General features: G+C 37.5%; 3 protein-coding genes across 5 annotated transcripts in view; 2 read left to right on the top strand and 1 right to left on the bottom strand.

Annotated features, from left to right (window-relative positions):
* Positions 1 to 26,408, top strand: part of LOC127942871 (SLAM family member 5) — a 108,470-nt gene that overhangs the window by 72,957 nt on the left and 9,105 nt on the right. The window lies entirely within an intron of this gene.
* On the top strand, positions 1,721 to 24,479 carry LOC127942864 (natural killer cell receptor 2B4). Of its 2 annotated transcripts, XM_052538869.1 has the most exons (8): positions 1,721 to 2,009; positions 19,215 to 19,295; positions 21,974 to 22,092; positions 22,478 to 22,798; positions 22,923 to 23,213; positions 23,306 to 23,434; positions 23,690 to 23,781; positions 23,970 to 24,479. In XM_052538869.1, exons 3-8 carry the CDS (start codon positions 22,044 to 22,046, stop codon positions 24,021 to 24,023), a joined length of 936 nt encoding a protein of 311 aa, XP_052394829.1. In that variant the 5' UTR covers positions 1,721 to 2,009; positions 19,215 to 19,295; positions 21,974 to 22,043; the 3' UTR covers positions 24,024 to 24,479. The 2 variants fall into 2 exon arrangements, with proteins under 2 accessions (XP_052394829.1, XP_052394828.1); XM_052538868.1 differs by lacking the exons at positions 1,721 to 2,009; positions 19,215 to 19,295; positions 21,974 to 22,092 and adding an exon at positions 22,106 to 22,366.
* On the bottom strand, positions 10,694 to 17,321 carry LOC127942854 (uncharacterized). Of its 2 annotated transcripts, XM_052538848.1 has the most exons (4): positions 17,245 to 17,321; positions 13,626 to 14,606; positions 13,358 to 13,510; positions 10,694 to 12,544 (listed from the first exon to the last, which is right to left on the bottom strand). In XM_052538848.1, the coding sequence occupies exons 2-4, from the start codon at positions 14,604 to 14,606 to the stop codon at positions 12,443 to 12,445; spliced, it is 1,236 nt and encodes a 411-aa protein (XP_052394808.1). In that variant the 5' UTR covers positions 17,245 to 17,321; the 3' UTR covers positions 10,694 to 12,442. The 2 variants fall into 2 exon arrangements, with proteins under 2 accessions (XP_052394808.1, XP_052394807.1); XM_052538847.1 differs by lacking the exon at positions 17,245 to 17,321 and having other exon boundaries at positions 13,626 to 15,469.

Here is a 26,408-nt window from a genome sequence, read left to right on the forward strand (position 1 = left end):
AAATCATTTGAATCAGTTCAGTATTTTCAATATGCATGTTGGCCCTTGGTAATATTATCAGAAAATACGGAATTAGCTTCCACTGTTATGCTGATGATACTCATTACCAAGCTACGAAACATGTTATCTGTTTCTGATGCAGAAAAGCTAGTTCATGCATTTATGACCTCTAGACTGGACTATTGTAATGCACATCTAGGTGGTTGTCCTGCTTCTTCAATAAGCAAGCTATAGGTAGTCCAAAATGCAGCAGCTAGAGTCAAGAAAATATGATCATATTACCCCAATTTTACGGTCTCTGCACTGGCTACCTATTAAGTTCTGTATGAGTTACAAATTATCATTACTTACCTATAAGGCCATAAATGGTTTAGCTCCTGCGTACCTAACTAGCCTTCTACCACGCTACAACCTATCATGCTCCCTAAGGTCACAAAACGCTGGACTTTTGGTAGTTCCTAGGATAGCAAAGTCCAATAAAGGAGGTAGAGCTTTCTCACATTTGGCTCCCAAACTCTGGAATAGCCTTCCTGATAATGTCCGGGGTTCAGACACACTCTCTCTGTTTAAATCTAGACTAAAAACGCATCTCTTTCGCCAACCATTCGAATAATGTATCTCTTAAATTGTGAGTGTAGTTGCATCTGATCAAATGCGCATTCTTATTCTTTAGCTTGGGTTAAACTAATTAATTTTACTTTGTTGGATCAGCAGCTATGCTAATGATGTCTCTATTTGTCTCTCTGTTTTGCCACGGACAAGCTCCAGTCTGGATCCAGAACACCTGAGAAGAGATATTGTGGAAACATAATTTTCTGTAAAGTTGCTTTGTAACGATTTGTATTGTAAAAAGCGCTATACAAATAAACTTGAATTGAAATAAGTAATCTTATGGCATTATAATGATTGTATATTGTATTATTAAAAAAACTATAATATGTTGCATCATCTACAACAGTTTTAATGTGTTATAATATTTACTTATTTGTTGTTGTAGAATTTAAGGTTATGATTTATAATACACAATGAAGAAATGTTTCCCTTAGATATAATATAAGTCTCATATCTTGGCATTGTTGACTTGTTACTCTACTCAAAGCAGGCAAATACCACTATAAATAACAACAACAATAACAATGAAAATAAAAAATAATATTTTTCCTTAAACAGCCATAATATCAGATATCTGATCAGATGAATGTGTAATATGGCACTTTTGATTTTATCTATATGTATTATAGTATCAATAAGATAGTAAGAGACTGTACAGATCTTAAATAAATAATGTCAAGATATAAGACTTATAAACCATTATAAATTATGTGGATTTAGCATGGTGTTCTTTGCGTGTTATACATAATCATACTCATAAAAATTATATCCACAAATAATTACGTTTTATAATGCATTATAATTGTTATGATTATTTATGAGATTATTTTTTATATATATATGTAATGCATAATGGTTTTATTATAGTAAAAGTAGTAACATGTTTTTTTTTTAGTGTAATGATTAACGTACCATTTGTATAACCACAGTTTTAAAACTTACCAAAATGTACTCCTGTTCCGCTCGCCTTCTCTGCAAGAATCGGTGGGTGATTCAGATTTCTCTTGGCACCGCTATTAGAATACTTACAATTGCCAGACAGGTTGCTCACGTGACATTTACGTTATCAAGCTCAGTTTGAGTCTGCGCACCAGTTTGGCTGCCACTCGTGAGGTTGGTGTGACGGGAACGCCGTAAGCTTCGTTAGGGATCTCATTTCTTTTGTTTAACTTTCTGTCAGTAACAAAGTCTAGATTTTTAAAATCGTAGTCAATGGTAGAGCTCAACATAGTGTTTTAATGACGCCGTCTGATGCATTTTCTTTTAGATCCGCGTAAATGCATGCTGCTTTTGTTTAGCTTTTCAACCGCGGTGTGACAAAACGCTAACTTTTATGGTTTGTAACACTGCGAACTGCAGTTGGCTTTACGTTCGCTTCTTTTTTGTTTTCGTTTGAGGTAAGATACAAATTCTATAACCTACTTTTCGTTTGTAACTGGTAACAAACTCTTAACATGTTTTTGGGCACCATGCGGCCATGTTAATGGCCTCGCGAATGTAAACAGAGGAAGTCGAACGAGAAGAAGCAGAGTTTGGAGGAAGAAAAAAAGATGTTAAAATTGCGAAAAGGTTTTGGGGTTTACAGGGATACGCTATAAAGGGATGTCAGGGACCTGTATGTGGACAAAATCGGCACTATTAACGGTTTGGATCCATATCCCAACAAAGAGTGGAACACTGACGACGAGTCGCTGCCGCACTTTTGCATTACAAATATCCTCGGCTACCTTGTTTTTGTTGAGCGCGTAAGTTACACTTCCGAACAGTTCCGAGTACAAGTCATTGGAGTCTCATGTACAGTTCACAAATGGATGGGTTCAGGAGCTACAGATCATAAAGCCGGTGTTTTGACGGAACAGTATAGAGTAATCCGGACAAACTATAAATGCGCTCTCCCTAGCTGCTAGTTTAGTAACGGTTTGTGCTAACAACCATTCACAAATATAAATGTAATTATGTGTAGTAGCTATCAACCTTCCCGTTTTTTTTCCTTGGAGTTCACGTATTCGAGCTCTTTTCCCGCTGTCTTACCGTTTTAGTATTTCCCTGTAAAATATCCCGTTATTCCTTCCATCGGACCTGTGAGTCTCTGTACTGTATGTTCTGTTGCTACCCCTTTGCTCTTCCAGCGAAACAGATTTTTTTTCAAAGCGTCCTTTAGCTTATACTTAAAAAAGCAACCTTACCGTTGGGCTTTTAAGATACCAAGCCAATCTGTAAGCAAAGTCACGTTAGACCTAGCTTCACAACTCGCTTAGTTTAAGCAGCAGTTTTGTAGTATGAAATTTAGCTGTCAGCAGTTTTTTTTTTTTTTTTTTTTGGATGAGTAACCCGGGAATGTTCCCTTATTTTCAATGTTGACGTAAGTTATATGAAGTAATATTCAGATGTTCACAATACAGCAACGGTTTACAGTAGAGCTGAAGGTCGGGTTCGGGCTTAATTTCTATCATCTTACGCGGGCTCGGGCTTGCGCTCCGGTTTGCGAGGTAAACGAGCGGTCATGTGATGTGTTTCGATTAGCGCGAGAAAGATGCGAAAATGAATGCTGAGCAGGTGTAACGGAGGCTTGCCTCTGGTGATTACGTTTTGGTTGCACCAGCAACTAAAGCAAAGTCTGAGGTGTGGAAAAGTTTTGACCATGTTTAAAATGAGAATAATGAGTGAATAATGACGCACCATCAGTGAGCGCAGGAACGCGCTGAAGACATCTACAGTGGATTCAATCATTTTCCTCCACAAAAACATGTAGACCTAGCCTAATCTCTGTGAGTAAAGGTTTTTCAAATGATAACTAAATATTCACTGAGTCTTAAATGCATAATGTTGACAGAGTATTTACGCTAATGTTGACATTATTCTTTTATTAAATAAAGCAAATCCGGCTGAGCCTTTATCTTAATTTCGTTATTGCCAAATACCCATCTTAATTTAAAATTTATCTTAATATAATTTTTTTTAAATGACTCGTTTTTATTGGTGCGTTGGTCTATTTATAGGTTAAATGAGCCTATGTCTAGAATGCTGAGATGTTACGATGTCACAGAGGACTTATTTTATTTCTTTATTCCAACTTCCAAGTGGTCTAGTCTACGTTAGTTATGAGTAAATTGTTAAAACATGAATAAATTATTCATTGTTGACAAAAGACAAAAGAGCTGTGTGCGTGCGCACATTTGAATAATGTCGGGCTGTAAACGGGTTCGGGCTTTAAAAAAGCTGTCAATCAAATGCCGCGTTTCCACCGAAATTACCCGGAACATTTGTACCAGGAACTTTTTTTCCCAGGAACTTTTTTCCCCCCAGACCTGTTGCTTTCTGCGTTTCCACCGCGGTGTAAAGTACCGGGTAGATTAGGCAAATAGACTGGTGACGTAGGTCTGCGCGCGTTTCTCAAAACAAAGTACCGCTGATTAAAAAAAAAAAAAAAAAAAAAAAAAAGTACGCTGATTTTGGACGTGCATCCTCGGTAGTTGGTTCAGACTTTGTGCATTCGTCTCGGGAGTGTGATGTCCGCGACGACGCAAGTCCGGTAAATCTATAAACAGCAGCATACTGGATAACTTCAGTCTGCTCGTCATGGCTACTCCAATTTTCCTTACTGTATATTTACAATAAAACGAAATATGATATCAAATACCACTGCCTCCTTTCGTTTTCATTTAAGCATAATAACAACTGCAGAAATGTACTTAGTTCAGGGAAATGTGTATATGCATTACAATGAAACGAAATATTATATAAATTTGCCTTTTTTATTTTCATTTTAACATATAGATAAATTGAATACAGACCAAAGAAACCTGTTAGATTTACCACGCAGCTGAATTATATGTTATGTTTAACCACTAAAGACACATCAGAGCCAGCGGCACATATCAGAAGGTCTATCCCAGGAGAGGCTGCTCTCTGCGGATACATGAGGACTGAGCTCCCGCTGATCGAGTGGAGCTCACCGTCTACGAGATCGGCGAAACACATTTTTAAATAGGCGCTGTCTTTATAAATAAACCATAGATTTGAGTTTTAAACAACTACATTCTCGCCTGAAATACTTTTAAAATTACATTTCATGACACAATAACAGTAATATTTGAAAATGATCCGAATAAATGGTGGTTGAACTCAACCAATGCTGTGAACTCAGATCGCTTTGGCTACTGTTATTTTCCCCTCAGTATATTTACAATAAAACGAAATAGGATATAAAATACCACAGCCTCCTTTCATTTTCATTTAAACATAATAACAGCTGCAGAAATGTACTTAGTTCAGGGATAAGTGTAACGTTATATACAGCCATTACAATGAAAGAAATATTATATAGACGTGCCTTTTTATTTTCATTTTTACATATAGATAAATTGAATACAGACCAAAGAAAACCTGTTAGATTTACCCCGCAGCTGAATTATATTTTATGTTTAACCACTAAAGACACATCAGAGCCAGCGGCGCATATCAGAAGGTCTATCCCAGGAGAGGCTGCTCTCTGTGGATACATGAGGACTGAGCTCCCGCTGATCGAGTGGAGCTCACCGTCTACGAGATCGGCGAAACACATTTTTAAATAGGCGCTGTCTTTATAAATAAACAACAGATTTGAGTTTGAAACAACTACATTCTCGCCTGAAATACTTTTAAAATAACATTTCATGACACAATAACAGTAATATTTTGAAAATGTTGATCCGAATAAATGGTGGTTGAACTCAACCAATGCTGTGTGAACTCAACCAATCAGCATGTTTAGCGCCAAAGTCCCGCCCCCGAAAGTTCCGGAACTTTAAAAAAGTACCACCTCGCCAGCAGGGACTTTCTGGGGGGCATTTTTTTACCCGGAACTTTTATTTAGTTCCTGGTTCCTGCGGTGGAAACACACCAAGTACCGGACCAAGTCCCTAGTTCCTGGGTAAAGTTCCTGCGGTGGAAACGCGGCTAAAATGTACTTGTCGGGCTCGGGCCGAAACCTGTCGGGCTCGGGTCCTGTCGGGCCTAACTTTTAAGGCCCGATTACAGCTCTAGTTTACAGTGGTTAAAATAGATTTTAAATTAATTTAATTGACACACGGCTGAGAGTGAGTATGTCTAGACATGGCTGTGATTTTTTTTTTTTTTTTTTTTTTTTTTTTCTTCAGTCGCGCATGCGCAATATTCAATAGGTTCTGTTTCGCTAGTAGTAATTCACTTGTTTCAGTCACTGCAGTCTAAGCCGGAAAGATAATTGATTACCATAATTCCTCAAATATAAGCTGGGGCCTTTATTTACCTGAACTGCAGAAGGTAACAGGCTTTTATTTGAAGCAGGGTTTTATTAGAGCCAGGCCTTTATTTATAATTCCATCTGTTTGATAAGTAATTGTTTTAAATAAATAAAAGTTAAATTAAATGTATGCATTTAGCAGACACTTTTATCCAAAGCGACTTACAGTGCATTCAGGCTGTCAATTTTTACCTATCATGTGTTCCCGGGGAATCGAACCCCCAACCTTGCGCTTGATGAGGCCGCGCTCTACCAATTGAGCTACAGGAACACTAAAACAAAAAAAAATAAATAACCCATTTTAAATTAAAAGCGATAGCGTTCCAGTGGACAGAGATCATAAACCTGCTTTAAATGTTGTCCATATGATGGCAAAATCATTTTGATGAAGAGATGTTTTTTTTTTAATATATACAGTGGATTCTAATCTTCAAAACTGACCTTGTTGTATGACTATAGAACTGTAGTGTTACTTGTTTAAGATTCAAAATGATATTTGCTTTTAATTTAGGTCATTATCTCCTCCATTGCTGACGTTTGCAGGCTATAAAACAGCGAGATTTTAAAGGTCTTTTTTGACCCCTCCCCTTACTTCAGCCGTCTACTCTCGCCTACATTTCAGCGAGGCAAGGCGCATCTCAAACAAGCCTAGTATTACAAGATTTGACTCTCACGTACTGCTTAACAGAAGTATCTGATAGTTTTTGGCTTGTTTGGTTGTTTTAGATATCCAGTAACTTAGTTTTCTTTTTATTTAATTTGTAACCATTTTGACCTTTTTTTTTTTTTTTTATACTCTTTTCAGAGTACAAAAAAAAGATCATTATATTGTTTCTATTCCGTCTATGTTTATAACCTTTTTCTTGAAATTCATTGTGTGTTAAACCTTAATAAAACTACCTTATAACATTTTCACGTTTTAAAGTTTAAAAGCACATATTTTGAACTGTTCCCACACAATTTTCTTTCCCCCACCGATCATAAAAAAAAAAAGGTCACACAGGGGTGAGGGGGTACTGTACAGGGAGGGGGAGGGGTGGTCCAAACCAAATGTCTTATATGACCCTCATCAATCCAACTTTTTGGAACGTGTGTGTGTGTGGAGGTTGAGACAATGGTAAGTTGTTTTTTGTTTGTGGAGATTGAGACATTGGTGAGCTGTTTTTGTGTGTGTGTGTGTGTGGAGGTTAATTTCTTTTTGAATGGTATTTCATGTAATGTTACAAAAGCTTTTTATTTCAGATAAATTCTGATCTCTGGATCCTTATTCGTCAAAGAATCCTGAAAAAAAATTACTCAACTCTTTTGAATATTGATGATAACAATAATAATAATAATAAAAATAATAATAATTGTTTCTTGAGCAGAAAACCATCATTAGAATTTCTGAAGATCATGTGACACTGAAGACTGGAGACAATTCAGCTTTGATCACAAGAATAAATTACTTTTTAAAATATAATCAAAGAGAAAGTTATTTTTTAATGGTAAAAATATTGCACAATATTGCTGCTTTTGCTGTTTTTTTGGATCAAATAAATGCAGGCTTGGTGAGCAGAAGAGGCTTATAACAAACAACATTTAAAATCTTAACGTTAACATTCAAAAACTTTTGACTGGTAATCTCTCTTAAAATACCTTAGGCTACTTGTTTATGATAATCAAAACAGTCCTGAGCTAGATTAAGCTTTGATCTCTGCACATTCACATTAATCAAATATTTAATAATCATGTTTAATACCATAAAGCTGCTTGATTTAAGGTATTGCATGAAAATGCTATAGACGTGACTTGAATGCTTTGCTGAGCTCGTGCAAACATCCACATCGGTGTAATAAGATGCATTTTTAACTGCTGCTTTCACACTGCTGTGATTGTTTTTTTTTTGTTGTTGCTTATTTCGTTATTGAGAGGAAAGCGCGCGTCATGTATTTTCATATCCAAATGCCATTAGGTTCGGCTCTGGTGCGTTTCTCTCACAGTAAAAGGTTTCTCTGGACCGTGCTGAGCGCTGTGTCTCTTCTCTTGAATTGCATCGAGGAGGGCTGAATTACAGTGTTGTGCCACAGCACCACACTGGTCAAACCGCATTATTGCAGGCTCTAAATTAGGTCAAATTCAATCAAAATTATTTATCGACAATTTTTTTTATTGTCGACATTGTCGATAATGTCGACTAATCGTTTCAGCCCTAGTTGAGACATTGGTGAGTTGTTTTTTGGGTGTGTGTGTGGAGGTTGAGACATTGGTGAGTTGTTTTAGGGTGGGTGTGTGTGTGTGTGTGTGTGGAGGTTGAGACATTGGTGAGTTGTTTTTTTGTGTGTGTGTGGAGGTTGAGACATTGGTGAGTTGTTTTTTTGGGTGGGTGTGTGTGTGGAGGTTGAGACATTGGTGTGTTGTTTTTTTTGTGTGTGTTTGTGTGTGTGGATGTTGAAACATTGGTGAGTTGTTTTGTGTGTGTGTGTGGAGGTTGAGACTAGGGCTGCAACAAATGATTATTTTGATAGTCGATTAATCTAACGATTATTGAAACGATTAATCGACTAATCGATTATTTAAGTGAATAATCAATAGAATTGGATCGATTATTTAGCTCTTGCAATTAGTTAAAATACTGTTTTACATAACAAATAAATAAAAGATAGTCTAATCACTTCAGCTTTGGGAAATAATATTATGTAATTATAATTATTATACAGTTAATTTATACAAATAAATATATTTGACACAAAATGAGATGACAGAGAAACCTTATTTACCATTAATTACTATATGAAAATTAACTGAAGGACACATCATTCTGCCTAACATCTCCTTTCGTAAGTGTATAATATGGATAAGAAACAAAATAAAGTTAAGTGATGTTTTATTTTTGGATAAACCATTTTATTCACAATATACACTACTACTCAAACATTTTTGAACCGTAACATTGTTTTTAAAGAAGTATATTCTGCCCATCAAGCCTGCATGTATTTGATCCAAAGTACAGCAAAAACAGTGACATTTTGAAAGATTTTTTACTATTTAAAATAACTTTTTTTTTTTTTATTTGAATATATTTCAAAATGTAATTTATTCCTGTGATTTCAAGGCTGAAGTTTTTTGCATCATTACTCCAGTCACATGATCCTTCAGACATCATTCTTAAGCCCCTTTCACACTGCACGTCGGACCCGCAATATTCCCGTAACATTGCCTGGTCGCCTTCTGTGTGAAAGCAACCACGTCCCGGAATCGATTACCGAATTGAACCCGGGTCGGGGACCTAGTAACATTGCGGTAATCGATCCGGAACGAGCGCTGTGTGAACAAAAGCCAGATCTAATTCCGTATCGAAGTGATGACGCGCGTTATCGCGCGACTCTTTTACCGGCTGTTTTGAAGGAAGATCAACATTCGCGACAAAACCATATGTGCAAACTGTAATGAAGCAGAAATTAGTTAGTTCCTCACTTTCCGCTCTGACGCCGAGATCGTTTGCTTGCTTCAGTGAAAGTGTAACGTGCCTAGTGTTGTCGACTCGAACATTACACGTCACGCGCTGATGTCACGTGTCGTTACGGGATCTTTATGTGTTGTGTGTGAAAGCACGCACATATACTGGGTCATCACTGGCAGTGTGAAAGTGCCAAATCTAGCGACCAGGGAACAATTGCAGGAACACTTTACCCCTGTATTTGCCGGAATGGCAGTGTGAAAGGGGCTGCTTATACTGATTTGGTGCTCCAAAAAACATAATTATTATCATTGTTGAAACAGCTAAATATAATATAATCCGCAGTGCAACAGAATGACAGTGACAGAACAAAAAATACAGTAAAAGAATAAAAAATACAAATAAGTAGGGAAGGAATGACAATATACAAATTCACAGTTGTATTGGCAGGTATATTACAATAGCAGTTATGTACTGTATGTACAGGTATATTATGTGCAAAATATAAGTGTACACTAAGTATGTGTGTTACTTGGTGTACACTTAAACTTAGCCTCTGTCATAACATAGAGGCTAAGTTTATGCATGTGGCTCCAGATTCACGGCGTATTGATTAGTTAACCGCGTGTGAGCACTGAGTATAACTCAAAGTCCCAGTAATACTAGAATCAGCTGCAGAAGCAGTGCTCATGAACCATTGTTGTTCTTTTAAAAAGACATTTCTAATAAATGCATTTAAAAATACTTCTGCTGTGATCATAAACGCCTCAAAATATCATGGGCGTTTACAAGTCAAAATGTGCAGAAACCTTAAAGCTGCAGTAGGTAACTTTTGTAAAAATTAGGAAAGTTAAGAAATCAACAAATCAGAGCTAAGGTCCGTAACTTTGTTTGTGTTCAAAATGTAGAAAAATGTATATAATAAGCGAGTACACCATGAATCCATTTTCCAAACCGTGTTTTTGGCTTGTCCTGAATCACTAGGGTACACCTATAATAAGTGTTTATATTCGGACTATTTTAGATTGCTTCGGGGGTACTGCTGTGGAGTAATCCAGTACCTTTGTGATTCTTCATAGACATAAACAGAGAGAAGTAGTTCCGGCTACGATGTTCTTCCGCAAGAGACAAGCAGTTCTGTTTATTAACCGCTAGAGCGACAAAAGTTACCTACTGCAGCTTTAAAGTCCATAGATTAAAATCCAGGGATCTAATGATCTAAACTTATTATTTATTAATAATGTATTTAAAATATCCAGCACAATTTAAACTGTACTTTTAATCGGCAATAATTATCATGTATATATTTTCAATATATTATGAAACTTTAAACATGATTGTCCTCCACGCTTTAAAACTAATTAAAGACTACACTGTAAGCCCGGATAAGTTGAATTTACTTAAAAAATTTGAGGAAACCGGTTGCCTTAAAAACTTTAAGTAATGGGTTATGAAAACTTGAGTGCATTTAACTTAAATGCATGAAAGGGTGGAATTATTATTTTAAGTTCAATATACTGAATGCCAAGTTGATTTTACTTACAATCTCTTGTAATATCAATTGCCTTGTCACATGAACTCCACTTACTATTTTAAGTTAAAGTAACTAAACCTTTGTATTCATTGCATGTGCTAAACTAGAACGTTTAAATTAAGACAAATACGCAATACAAAAGTAATTTTTTTTTACTGTTTTATTTAAAAACAGCATTAAGTTACAGGGTTGTTGTCCCCTGCTTTAACAACCTTGAATCATAAGCCAGAAACAGTGGCAAAATGTGTGTCATTCATGCCCTGAACATTGCATAAAACAAAGCACCATCATGCCAACAAAAACACTTATTGTGCTCAGGCATGTGTACATCATTATTACAACAAATCACATTAAAACTGTATTATAACTTACACTCCTATTAGGGAAATGTTTTATATAGTTGAACACACATGACTAAAATATCTACTCTATATATCTTGAAAATCCAAAATGCACCAAGATGCATCAGCTTTTAGTTGGTAATGTAACTAAAATACCCAACTCATTTGAAATTAAATTTTATCAAAGCCTGTGTCATGGAATCTTGTGCAAAAATCAGTGCAAATACCACAGAACACATGTACCCCAAACCTTACACAACAGTAAACATGTTTTCATCAGTCAAGTCCAACATTGCAAACTGTGGCAAACAAATCTGGAACAGTAGAAGAGCCATTACGAACCCCGATTTATGCTTCCAGCTGATTTTTCAAAGTTTGAATTTTGGGTACCAGCTCACTTTTACCCAGTTTGAGCATTACTTGCTGAATAAAATTGAAAGTGTTTTTCATGCACTTGGGGTAGTCCAGGTGCAGGGCATAGATCAGTCCGAAAAGGACACAGAAGGCCTGAGGTAGGTTGGACAGTTCATCCATTACCACAGACCCTTCCAAGATGATCCCTACTCTGGATGGGTTGAGCTGGGTATTTTCTTGACCAAGGCAGAGAATTCCCACTGGAGTTTCACTGTACGAGTCCTTGTCAGTTACATCCTATCATTGAAAGAAACATTTTGACAAGGAGAGAACATAAACATGCCAGTTAGAAAATGGTTTTTGTGCACCAAAAATAACCTGTGACTGTTCATAATGAACAGCATTGTACAACATAAACCACACTGAAAGTAATTCATATTAAAAGGACGATATTGAATTTTTATCAAATGCCATATTCAGATCTGTACAGGTTGCAACACTTTGCCCAAAATATGTAGTTTACTCACTTTGAGTCACAGCCATGCTGAATTTTTTTTTTCAATGGAGCAACCAGAACCTAACAAGTGCAATCAGAACTCCCCATTTGAGTTTTAGACCCCAAAACATTTTCACAAGTTCCAACTGGTGACAGTAAAGTTAAAAAACTAATTGGGAAATTGTAAAAGGATTCATACAACTTTAGTTATTGGGAGCAATTTTCAACTTTTTCAATAGGACTGGGACTGAAAGTGGGTAAACTATCTTTGCTCGGCCATAAAATAGAGACTTAATGGAGACACTGATGCTGATCAAATAATTTTGAAAATGAATGGCAGTGTTCATTAACAGCTAAAAAGGAGACAAAGGGAGCATGCACCTGCAACATTTACAAAAACAAATTAACTTAAAGAGCATGTCCTGAAGAAGGCAGAAGAATCATCCGCCAAGATGACAGGCAGTCCCCGAAGACATAGGCACCTGATGTCTGTTGGCTCAGTGGTCTGCAAAATAGTGGACACAAGAGTTAAAACATATCTTGCTAAGGATACTCACATCAGGGTTTCCCATACATTCATTAATTTGTGGTGGCCCGTGTGTGTGTGTGAGCCTATGTGTGTCTGAGTTTGAGTGTGTGTGAATGGGTGTATGTGAGTGTGTGTGTGTGTGTGTGAGTCTTTTTGAATGTGTGAGTGTGTGTGAGCGCGTCAGTAAGTTTGAGTGTGTGTGTGTGTAACTACCTCCAGGTTGTTGTGTTTTGGTGTGAGTGTGTCCACCTCCATCTCCAGGTTTGTGTGTGTGTGTCCACCTCCATGTCGGCGTGTGTATGTGTGTGTGTGTGAGTGAAATTTGCAACAAGAAGTCTGTAGAGCGGTCATAGAAAGTGTAGCAATGGCATAGCAATGTAACAATAGCAATGTCTTTAAGTTATCTGACACTAAGTGTTGGCAATGGAAATGTGTACGTGTCAATAAAAATATATGATATATTTAACCCTTTTGTTGTGCCTTAATCCCCAAACACCACCACTAATATAATCTAATTCTGTGGGAAACACTGCACACATATTTATCAAATAAATTCCAGAAATTCATCACAATGTTTATGTACAAGAAGACAAAAGGAGAGGAAAATGGAGAGGACAAAAAAGAAAATTAGGTAATGAAGAGAGAAAAGGAGACGATTAAGGAAGGGAAATGAGATGGTAAGAATGAAAAAGACAGAAATAAAAAGATAAAGAGCAGAGAAGAAAGAAGAGACAAATTGAGATGAACAGAGAAGGGAAAGATGTAGTAGACTAATGTAGTCAAACCCACCTTTGTCTGACGTAAAAGCTCAGCCAAAAGCTGGCCGGTAAGGCCTTTCTTCTTCCGAAAGAGGTCCATCAGCCTTGGAGAGAAACGGTCAAGTTCATCAAAGAAATTATCTTGCAGACTTTTCCCCACCACTCTGGAGAACTCGTAATAAACCTGAAACAAAACATGTATTGCATATGAAGCTAAAAACAAGAATCTATGGACAAATTGTATTTAACATTACAGTGACACATACATCTTTTTTTAAACACTCAGGAGTAATACATACCTGGCTTTCTGTGAAAAGAGCTGGCCATCGATGTAACATCTGGCTGATGGCAGGCTTGTTTTGGACAACTTCTTTTCTCCGAAGCGCAAATGTCAGGTCCATCTCTTTCTTAACAAGGGACCCATTTGGCTTTGTCTTCATCATTTCATTGACCAAAACCTGGCGAGCTTCTTCCAGGTTGTGGTCAACCCTCCCCTCTGGATATTCAGGTAGGAAATTTAATTCTCCTTTCCTTGGCTTTTTTATGCCTTTGTGAGAAGGGTCGGCATTTGCAGTGTACCTTCCACGTTTACCACCATTGACAGTGACATCAACTCGTCCAATCTGGCGCATTTTGGTTCTGTAGTTTCCCATCTTGAACTTGAGACTGTTCTTCCATCCATTCCAGCCGGAGGATGACCCTGATTCTTTGAGACACGGGTGGGTTTGTACTAAGGCTTTTGCAACTGCTTCAAAATCTTCCTTTTCTGGATATGCTTTAAATGCATACATGGTCTCGGCCAATTTCTCCAGTATATCATGTTTCATCTCTTTTGTCACCTTAAGACATGTTCCATCTCTCAGATACAACAGGTTACCTTGACGAAGTCTGTACTCAACATCAACCGAAAATTTGGGAACGTCAAATACCTCTGGCCACTGAAAACTTCTATCCAGAGAGGAGCTGGACAGGATCTCTGTGTCTGCCTGGCTGCTTGTGTCACCATATGATTCAGTGTCGGCTGAGATTGGTACCAGCTCAATCATAGGGATGATTTTGATTGTTGGCTTCTCTGGGAGCTCAGAGAGATTGGTGAGGTTACACAGTTCATTGTTAAATTCAGGATCTTGGTACTGTAAGGTGAAACTATAGTTTGCTTTGAGAGTGCCTTTGAGCCAGCCAATCAAATCGTCAAGCGTGTCAGGTCGTTTTGTCGTCATCTTTCTTATATCTCCCTCGGAGACAATAACCCTCATGGTTATATTCTCTTGCTCAGCCATCTGGGAAATCATGATAAAAGACAGGTATTTAGCAAATAACATATCGTCTCAGTGTTACCATAAATTCTCCTTGTACCCTATATGCTGATAATGGGAAGACATCATTCAAGTCTGACATCTGAACCACAACCAAAGAGGGGACCTCATTACAGACAAGTTGGTAAGATCTTAAATGCTCACAATACCATGCTGTCATTTTGTGGCAAACAAACATAATTTCTGTGTTAACAGCCACAATTTTTTGAATCTGGGCAAATTCAGGGAGACCGGAGCATGAGCCAGTAGAGAGTATCATGCCGGGATGATATTTGATTCCATCTACACAAACAGATGATGCATTAAGAACCGACTCAGGCTTTGTAATGTTTTGCGCAATTACTCTCTGAACGTTCAAAGGAAAAGAGGCAAGCAAAACTGGGGTAACTTTTGTCATCTCAACTGACGGTCTGAAAAAGGAGCTACAGTCAAGGTGGTAACTGACTGCTTTCTGGTGTTTGGTAGCAAGTGTCATGGCAACATTTTTGAAGTTTTGCACATTGCGAATTGCCTTTTTAAAGAACTTGTGCTTCCCCTCAAAGCGCATTGTCCAAACATCACACAGGGGACCAAATTTCCTTACAAGCTGAGGGTAATGTTCCAAAAAGTGATGTTTTGGCCTTAAATGAAAATCTGGAAATGTTGACAGCAGCAGCTGTCTGTGCTCTGCTATTTTACAGTCCAGGAAATGCAGTGTCTCCTCAGTATGCCTTGGTGCAACAGCTAGCTCAACCACATCTTTGAGAAGCATGATAATTTCCCAAGTGTTGTCACCCTCAGGGACACAGTGACCAATAAGAAAAGGAAGGAGCCTTATGAGACACCAATTCTCATGGCCAACGGTCTGTTTTGTCAGTAAATGTGTAGTTAAAGTGTCTGATGGCCTGATTTAACATTTCTAGTGTGAAATACCCCTTGTCTATCATGTCTTTAAGACAAAGGGACAACTCAGTTGGAACAATGCCTTCCAATATATCATGCAAGATGTCAGGAGGGTAACCAGTGACTGCATGAAAGTGCTCAAGATTCTCAGTTAAAGGACATGCTCTTTTCACACCATAAGTCCGACTCAATGCTGGGTCCTCTCTCACCTCCTGCACCTGCTTATCATGGGAGTCTTTGTCTCGGAGTTTAAAGTAACCAGAGCATACCTCTTGGTGTTGTATCTCAATACTGCTTGCCGAACAGAATCTGCAGAACTTGTCAGTAGTGAAGCTCTCCAGGAATCCTGCCAGGGAGTGGGCACCAAGATTATCAGCAACAACATATAAGACTGTGCCTTTCACACTCTCACCTAGTTGTTCCAAGTAAACACCATTTTGCTCCAATAACTTTAGATCATAGATAAGAGGTTGCAGAACTTTAGCGTAACCACACTCTTTGACTGTTGAGGTATTGCACAGTAGTGCAAGTTGGATTGAGTTAAGGGTTGACCTATATTTTGCAGGTATGTTGGCAATGACCCAGTATATGGCACACATTTTATGTTTCAGCTTTGATGTTCCTAGAGGATTGGCTACTTCGAAGTCATCAATGTAAAGTGTAAGAGCAATTGTGAACTCTTCCCTTGCAAGAAGAGAGTTTTTATTAAAGCACTGCCCATCTACATATGAGCTATATTCCTGTGGGACATGGACTTTTTCTGACATGGCTTTATCCAATATGTCAGTTTTGTTCAGCAACTTCTGGAGCATGGGAACAATAGGGACATATGCAAGTGTTTTTTTGCCTTTTTCCACACAATATTCAATGGGGTTCACCAGTGGAAACTCTCTACGTACGTAGGCCGCTCTCTTTTTAGCAGTTCCTAGGGATCCATCTTTGGCACAAAATGACATTATGTTACTTTCTGACACGACACTGGTAACCTCTCTCACAACGGTTTCATTAATGTCAGCATAATATTTCTTTAATACGGCCCTCACTCTGTTATGCAGAAGTGGCTGTGACAGCTTATTGATTTGACAAAGCTGCTGTATTACTTCTTGCACAGAACTCTCTGGTATGTGAAGGACAGTTTGCATCTTTAACAGAAGAGATGCTAAGTTGTGCTCAAGCTGTTTTTCTAAATCACGAAGATCATTCTCACTAGCTTCTACACTGACATCTTCTAAATCGTCCATATCATCAGCATGTGACATTTGGTCTTGTGCAGCATCATTGTCATCACTTACATTATCCAAACCAATGATTTCTGACTTGAAACTTTTCCAGTTCTGGTCCTGGTGTACTTTACTCTTGTGTGCTTTGAAAGTGGAGTATATACTTGTTTCAAAGTTACAGTCTTTATACGGGCACCTGTCTTTATGGTTTACTTTTAAGTGTGCAGTATGCAGGTGAGTAAAATAGTCAGTCTGAGAACAAGACTCGGCAAACCCACATGACAGACAGCAAAATTTAACTGGTGCATCTGGCTGCTGATCAAGAGTTTTGGTGTGAAGGCGAGATAAATGTACTTTTAGTGCATTGAGTGATTTAAATGTACATGGACATTCCTGATATAAACAAGGAAAAGGCTGTGTTCTTGCATAACTTCCATGTTTTAGCCTATAATGTTTAAATAGCTGTGCTCTCTTTTCACAGTTAACAGGGCAATACTTACACTTCCAAAGCATATTTTTCAGAGGTTGGTATTCAGTTTGTTGCTAATATCAGGATACTGGTTTTAAAGGGATCTCTATGACCTGCAACACCTGCAACACAATAAAACAAAGAAAATAAGAGACAAGGGAACTTATATAAGCTACAGTAGTCTACTGCAACAATATACCTGTATTTTCAAAGTAGCTAACATTAAAGATATAATGTAATTGTTAGGGGTGTAACGTTATTGCTAATATACTCAGTCATAATCCGGTTGCAATTCACTTTCTATTAAGTGCTTGAAGGTAAAATAATCACTAATGCAAAACATATGTCATGCATAAGACAATAATACAATGAATGGTCAAAGTCATTTACATTTAACGTTAATACTAGGAAAAAACAATCCAATGTGGTCGCTAACACTCTTCTTCCCACCGAGTGCGTGTCCCTCGCTCAGCGTGGATCGGGCTGTGTCACCAAGACGCTAAAGTTACAGGTGGAAAAATGTCTAGTTGAACTGGTTACAACAACAGCTTTACACTGCTCACAAAAGCCCCTCCAGTAAGAAAAAAAAAGTAAATAACATTGCGCTCCCTTCCCCGCCACCATGAATGCGCGTGGCTTTCGCCCGCGACGCCTCTTAATCTGCCGAGAGGCAGTTCAAAGCCGGGCGGCGCCCGCCAAGACGCTACAGGTGGAAAATGTCCTGTTGAACTGACTAAAACGACCAAGTTCCAAGTTCACAAACAGCGCGTCAAGCAAAAAAAGGCAATTTGGCTAGCTAACGTTAAGCCATCAAACAGGTGGTTACAGGTGATGTCCGTTGAACTTAATAAAACGTCTTTCTCTAAAGTTACTCATAAAAAGCCCCTCCAGTGATAAATGTGACTTACTTAGCTAGCTAAATACCTTAACGGGTGACAATGTTAATGTCCATCGACGTCAAACTGCTTCACTTGGACTTCTCACAAACAGCGCACCAAGTGAAAAAAAACTTGTAACGTTAGCTAGCAGGTGAAAATGGCTGCCGACTTAGATTAAGATAACGTCCTCCCACTACTCACCAGCATCCCCTTGTATCAACACACAAACACGGAAACATTAAGTTGAATGACTCAGGAGCAACGTTAGCTAAATCAAAATTACTTACCGTCTCTGGCGAGTTTTAGCAGAAACTGGACTGTCCGGTGCGCGGCAAGAAAGTGACGTCTTCTCGGCAAAAAGCATAGAAACGGCGGCAAAGTGACGGCAATGACGTTCCCATCGTGCATTGCATGACTAAAACTTGGGAATTTTAAGCTATTTCACTTAAAATTATTCACAGGCTCAACTAGGTCTACAAATTAGTATAACATACTTACATCTGCTAGTAATGCAATCAAAACTTAATCGATTTGAGCCATGTAAGTACATTATACTTTAAATGTTTGATTAGATATGAAATCCGGGTTTACAGTGTAGTGATGTGTTTGTTACACCAGTCAGGATTCATCTTAAATCTAGATTAAATCCAGGTTTATCTAATAATTCTGTTGCACCAAACTTTAAACTTTGACATGAGTACATTTACATTTGAAAGAAATTAACTTTAACCCTTTTACTTTGATGTAAATATGTTCACTTATTATCTTGCTAAATACATACTGCACAAACATAAAGACATATATGACACAAAAACAGAAATAACTAAACAAACAAAAACAAAAACATTCAAGTAAGATTAAGAAAAAAAAAGAAAATATATATATATATATATATATATATATATATATATAATATTGCTAATATAGTATACATCTGGAAGAGAAGAATTTTAAACAGATTTGTGTATTATGAACTGTATATAAATGTTTAATTCATTAAATAGTATTTCTTCTGTTTGCCTGACTCTAACAGTCTCTCTATTATTAACAGTTAACACACTGTTTTACATTGTGTTTGTTTCTGCTGAGACTTTAATCAGTGTAAACTCTGTTTGTTGATCAGGTGTGTTTGGTGATTCAGTGATGGAGGGAGATTCTGTTACTTTAAAAGTGACACAATGGCACTACTTTAACAACTCGTGCGGTGAGACTACATCACACTCTCTGTTGTTTATAGCACACCTGCAACAAAAACATTGTCTGCTAGGGGATTGTTTTTATTTATTTTTATTTAGTTAGCATATTTGGTTTTGGTCTTCAGTTATGTTGTTCCATTTCACATAAATGACATCCTGCATTAACTGAACCGCCCAACATGTCTAGAAACTCGTAGAAAGAGGAGAAACACACACACGCTCAGAAACGAAAGTAAAACAGCGCTTGACCACTAGAGGACGAGAGTGGTTTCCTCTACAAGAGTTTGTTGACGGTCAGAAACAACGAGCTGACGCATTACCGCCACCACCTGGTGAGGAGTCTCTAAAAATACTTAAAGGGGGGGTGAAATGCTATTTCATGCATACTGAGTTTTTTACAGTGTTAAAGAGTTGGATTCCCATGATAAACATGGACAAAGTTTCAAAAATTAAGTTGTACGTTTGAAGGAGTATTTTTCTTCCCAAAATACTCCTTCCGGTTTTTCCCAAGTTTCGGAAAGTTTTTTTAGAGTATGGCTCTTAGTGACGTTAGATGGAACGGAATTTCCTTATATGGGTCCTGAGGCACTTCTGCCGGAAGAGCGCGCGCTCCCGTATAGCGAGGCTGAGCAGCACAGACATTTCACTGATCAGAGCGAGAGCGTCGCGAAATGTCACAAAAGAAGTGTGTTTTTGGTTGCCAGGGCAAGACAACCCTGCACAGATTACCAAAAAAAACGCATTAAGGGACCAGTGGATGGAGTTTATTTTTACAGAGCATCAACGGAGTTGTGCAAGTGTTTTTGTTTTTCGCTCGGAGCGAGTCGTTGCTGCTGCTGCTCTCGTTCAGTTTCAGCCTCAGGATCTGATTCTGGATCATAAATAAACGGCTGAATCTGACTGTAAGCCATGGTTTGTTTTGGATGATGGTTTTTTCCTCACAGTAATGTCACAGCTTCCAAACGCTCTCAACGCAAAAGCCTACTGGTGCTCGTGATTCTTTAGCTCCGCCCACACGTCACGCCTCCAGCCGGTCGTGTTTTTCCGGGAAAAATCGGTACAGACTATCTTTCTCTTATGAATATAATAAAACTAAAGACTTTTTGGATTTATCAAGGATGCAGTACTCTATATGTACTCAAGATTAACAGGATATTGAGTGAAAACAAGCATTTCACCCCCCCCTTTAAATTATTTTCTATAAGATATTGAAACAATGAATGCATATATATATATTTTATGATTATATTAGTAAGAACAGCATCCCACACAGTGTGCCCTTGTTATAAAATGAAATATTAGTAATTCATAAAGTGTGCACACCACCGCAAAGAATCACATTAACATGCCAAAATCTTTCAAGTTATTGTTGCTTGTTTCAGAAAAAAAAAAAAAAAAAGTTTTTATATGGGCTGATGCAGAGTTAAAGAAAAATATACAGGTCTAAAAATATGTTGCTCGTGGAAAGGTACAGGATTTATTTATTTAATTAATTTTACCACAAAAAAAAAAAACAACTTCATATGCACAGATCATTTACAATATATCAACAGCTTATTAAAACAATGGAAAAATGTGTTAATTTAACAAAATCATCTATGTGCAGTTCTTATTGATTTATATATGGCAAATTTAAACTCGGATGTGACCAAAAATTTAAATGACAAAAATGTATCATGAAGCACTTGTGTTATAAATATACCTAAATGTCCTCTATCTATCCACCTTATCTGCAGATCATCAGTTCAGTGCTTATATACTCCAGGTGTCAAACAATGATTGGCCAGATCTATATGAAATCTGAGAGGTTTCTGTCCCTCCACTGACAGCCTGAGCAACTTTCAATTCAGAAGCCCAGAAATGTGGCAAAAACATCATGAAAGTAGTCCATCTGGCTTTGGGAGTTTAATTTTGGGAACTTTAATTCTCTGACTCGATGAAAATTTGAATATTCTATTGATTTTTTTTCTTTAAAATGATCAAATGTTTTAAATTCAGTTGCATGAAATGCTGAATCCAAAAGATAAGACTGACTACATGTGGCTAACACTGCAATAACATAGAGGCAAAGTTTATGCATCTGGCCCCAGATTCTGTCTTATCTTTATGCTGATTGTGATGAGTAAGTGGAAAAGCAAGAATAAGTTCACTTAACTCAAAAAAAAAAAAAGTGAAGTCAGCTTTAAAGGTGCTTGGACAACTGTGCAAATGATGCAGTGCAGAAAAATACTGAACCGATAAAACATTATAGAAACATTTGAAACATATCCCAACATGATACAGTCATATACTATACATTACACTCTCTTATACAGACAAAGTCACTTTTAATGTCTTCATAAATAACAAGCATCGTATGCACACAGGTTTTAGATTGAAAACTACAGCATCTACTCTCGTTTTCATGATGGGTTTAATATCTGTCACAACTGTAAAGTTCATAATAGCAGGAAATATTCACCTACAAGCTAATCATGAATGCACAGGCTTTCTGAGGAAATCAAACTATCGCAGGTTTCAGTTTGACTCAGATGTCGAGCTATTAGTGTCACATCAGTAAGACCGGAAATGGCAGATGGGAGATGATTTGACCTGTTTTATTTTAAGAGTATCGGTGTTAAATTATAAAAAAATAAAAATCTCAAAAGGTTCAGAAGGAATTTATATGTAATTTTCTGTCACACAGAGCCGGTGTGTGTGAATTAGGAGGGTGATTCGCATAAGTTTGAGTGTTTTCAGCAGACACTGAATGGAAAATGTTTCAAGTGCTTGTTTTGTTCTGTTTGTGCTGGAGACGGCTGCTCGGTAAGTTGGAAAAACATTTTTATGTCTTCATTTCTTTGCTTCAGAACATTACTGCTGCTGTTCAGAATGAAGGATTTGCATTGGTTATTGGTTAATTAAATCAAAACTGATCTTTACTTTATATTCAGGCACCCTTTCAAACAAAGCTGTTTTAATGTTACTCATATAGTCTTATCAACCAGAAATGACTGAAAATCAAATCTGATGTGTGTATTTTGCTCTACTTTAAAAACCCATTACATGTATAAAAGATCACGCTCATCTGTCTGTTCATGTAAGTGATCTTGAATTTGATCTTTTTTGTCTCTTTCGCTGTTCTTCAGTTCACGGTTAGATGTTACAAACTGATTTCAGCCGGAATCCAAACCTTTTTCATGTTCTTCAGGTGTGTTTGGAGCTGAAACGCAGTCAGTGATGGAGGGAGACTCTGTCACTCTAAACTCTGATCTTACTGAGATATGTGCAGATGATGTGTCCTGGAGTTATAGAGATACAAACTCTATAAAGTTAGCTAAAATCAATAGACAGGCTAAAACGTCCTTCATATCTGATGTTCCTGATGAGAGATTCAGAGACAGACTGAAGCTGGACGATCAAACTGGATCTCTGACCATCACAAACATCTCAACTGAACACACTGGAGTTTATCAACTAGAGATTGATGGAGCAAAACTGATATCAAAAACATTCAGTGTTTCTGTCTATGGTGAGTAGAGATGTCATTTGTCCAAATGTTCACACTTGTTGGAATGTTGGTACTATTTAAATGGTAAAACACTTAATATTCACTCAATAAACAAAGCATTATGTTTATTCTCTGATGTTTCCAGCTCTTCTGTCTGTTCCTGTCATCAGCAGAGACTGTTCTTCATCCTCCTCATCCTCACAGCAGAATTGTTCATTGGTGTGTTCAGTGGTGAATGTGGGTCATGTGACTCTCTCCTGGTACAAAGGAAACAGTTTATTGTCCAGCATCAGTGTGTCTGATCTCAGCATCAGTCTCTCTCTACCTCTGGAGGTGGAATATCAGGATAAAAACAGCTACAGCTGTGTGCTCAACAATCCCATCAGCAACCAGACTCAACATCTGGACATCACTCAGCTCTGTCACACATGTGCAGGTACAGATAGAGCTGATATTAGTGTTTATTTACTGAGTTGATCTCTGTGTGTTGTTTCAGAACAGATCATTCCCTTCTCTTTCTCATCCCAGCACCAGACGGAGCGTCTCCTTCACACACAGTCTCTCTGATCGTGCTGATCGCTGCTGGATCTCTGCTGATCATAACTCTGTTTGGGATCTTCTGCATCCACAGGAGAAACAGAAAAACTGATCAAGAAGGCAAGTATTACCCACTGCTTTTAAGAAACAATTGGAAATGGCGTTTCTACTTTTTTTTTTTTTGGTTTGACCATTTCTTTGGATATACATGTGTATATCTATACAATGACTCTAGATGATGTCATTAACTCATTTCAATTCATAATCATTCTGTTTATTATCTGATGAGCGGATCTCTGATCTTTGTGAAGAGAGAGAAAAAAATATAGTTACAATTAGTTTTTAATCCATGCTTTTTTATTTTAATTGTTATAGCTGTCGATGATGTAGCTGTAGCAGTTCAGACTCACGATGAAGAGATCATTTACGCTGATGTGACGTTCTACAAAAGAAATCCACAAGAAATGGTGAGTAGCTGTGTTTTATGTGATGATCAGTCTATTAACAACAGCACAATATTTGGCACAGTGATTGTTTTAGCCTGGTAAATCACTCTTGTGCTGTTGTTTATGAACTGTGCATTAAGACAAATGGTTAATTTTGTGTGCAGATAGAAAATAAAATGTATTTTGTATCTTGTGTTGTATTTTTACAGACAGCTACAGAGGATAAACATGTGGAGTATTCAACTGTCCGCATAAGATTATGAACCTTATATTTTTCTAAGTACGAATCCCTTTCACTAGACATTTGGATTCAGTATGTGCACATTTCGAGATGGCGGAGAATCCACACAGATATGTATAGGCCTGAAATCAGCACCAATTCTGGAACAAAAATCGAAACGTTAACGAGCTCAGCTCAGATTGAGCGTCTGAGTGATACACATGCAATTTGATCAGAATTTTTTGAACATTTGCAGTTGATGTGCATTTGAGAGTGCATGTTAGAGGTTTGGATTTGTGTGGTCGAAGGACTTTTTTTTTTTATCCGTGGCTGCTAATGTGAAACTCGCCATTTCCTGAACTGCATGATCATCAGACAGATACGATCTTCTCTCAAATCAAACAGTGATTTACTGTGAAACCTCACTGTGTGAAATGCACAAATATCATGGGTTTCTTGTAAGTGAAAAATACAGTGTAATATTCAAGTACATATCCTTGCTCGGCTCACTTTTGTAACCTACTTAGGCTAGTTTTTAAACCTTAAGTTTGGTTTCCAAGACATCAACACAAAACACGTTTACACTGAGAAGCCTTCAAATTACGTGGGAGTCACTTTCTGTTGGAGGCGAGCAGAGGTTTTATCATATTTATCTCTCTGCTTGCAGAGCACGCAAGCCTTGCTTGTCGGAAAGTGTTTGAGCAAATACTAATTCACACAGTTTGACCAAATCTTAATACAACATTATAACTGCAAACTGAAATTTAAGGGTTAAAGCAGAAAGAAGGCATGGTAAGAGCATCAGACCAATAGCAACAATGAGAAATGACAGAATGATTGAAAAATCATCAATATTATCACTAGTGATATGATTTAAGGGTTTACCATTTTTCCCAATAGGTGGCACTGTTTCTAAACTGTTGTGGCATGGTCAGACCCTGATAGCACACTTACATCACAGAGATGGTGTTTCATATTTAAAAAAATAAATAAAATACTGACATCCACTATAATGATACACATAGAAAGAGAAAAACCACAAGAAGAATCAAAATTAATCACAAGTAGCTTTTTCCTCGAGCTGAGGTGAATACCCACGTATGGAAAGTGCACACAGTCTCATACACACATACACAAGACACCACTGTCATAACAAACATGACTCTAAAATAATGCAATAAACACTCATTTAACAACGCACGACGTTCCATAAGACATAGATAACATAACTGGTGACAAAAAGTTCCATTCAGGGGATTCTGGGAATGTCACTTCATGGCTTTTCAATGTAAACTTCCAAAATAGCAAAATGAACATCTAAAACAGAAAAATGTAGCTCTGTTAGTATTTGGATATAATAAGGGAACTTACCGTTAGCCAATTAACAGGTTTTTCCTGTCTTTCACAGTCAAAATGATAATTATTTTTAGTGTACTGTAAATGATACAGTATGTTCCTTCATCCAGTTAAAGGCCAGTTGTTTGATTATTTAGTGAGCGATCCAGGACAGCCTTCGCAAAGCACATTTTCTACAACACTGTCCTAGAAGAAAACAAGGTTAGAGGAAATGAACATGATTGATATTCTACTCACACACAGACACAAATACTCTTCACACTTTAATCTGATAAAAGTCTGAATCAATAAGAATTTGGATGTTTCTGTAAAATCGGAGAGTACTGATCAGCCTGGGACAGTTCTCCCAAAAATGAAAATGAACCCAGATTTACTCATCCTCAAGCCATCTTGATGCGCAAGAATTTCTTCTTTCAGATTAACATAGAGTTGTATAAAAAAAAAAATCCTGGTCTTCTGAGCTTCATAATGGAAGTGAATGGGGCTTGAGATTTTGGAGCCCTTAAAGTGCATTCATCCATCATAAAAGTAGTCCATATGACACCAGCGCCAGGAACATCTGAAAGACAGATAAACATCTGATTATTGAGTGTGAATCTCTTTGCAGTGATAGAAGTTTATTTGCAAAATAAATATAATGGTGACTGTGATTCGATTGTGATTCTAATTTGAAGTGTGAGAACATGGAATATAGAAGAACAACTTTTAACTTTGTACAACTTACAAAGACAGTAGTGGACACAAGAAAACGAGGAACTAAATAGGACACAGGTGAAAACAAACAGTGAGTGCCCATGAAGACAAACTGGAAACAAAAACAGGAAAATAGGGAAACTCATCATGAATAGTGACACTAAAGATCATTTCACTGCTGCTGTTGCTGCTGATGATGTTTTGTTTATAAAACTCCAGTCTGTGTTTGTGATGTTTGTGATGGTCAGAGATCCAGTCTGATGATCCAGCTTCAGTCTGTCTCTGAATCTCTCAGTACCTTCATTACACTGAACATCTGCACAGATCTTACTGAGATAGTCACTGATTTGTGCGATGCGAGTGTGGTAGAAAAACAATT

This window comes from Carassius gibelio, chromosome A22, assembly GCF_023724105.1.
Source record: "Carassius gibelio isolate Cgi1373 ecotype wild population from Czech Republic chromosome A22, carGib1.2-hapl.c, whole genome shotgun sequence".
NCBI lineage: Eukaryota > Metazoa > Chordata > Actinopteri > Cypriniformes > Cyprinidae > Carassius > Carassius gibelio.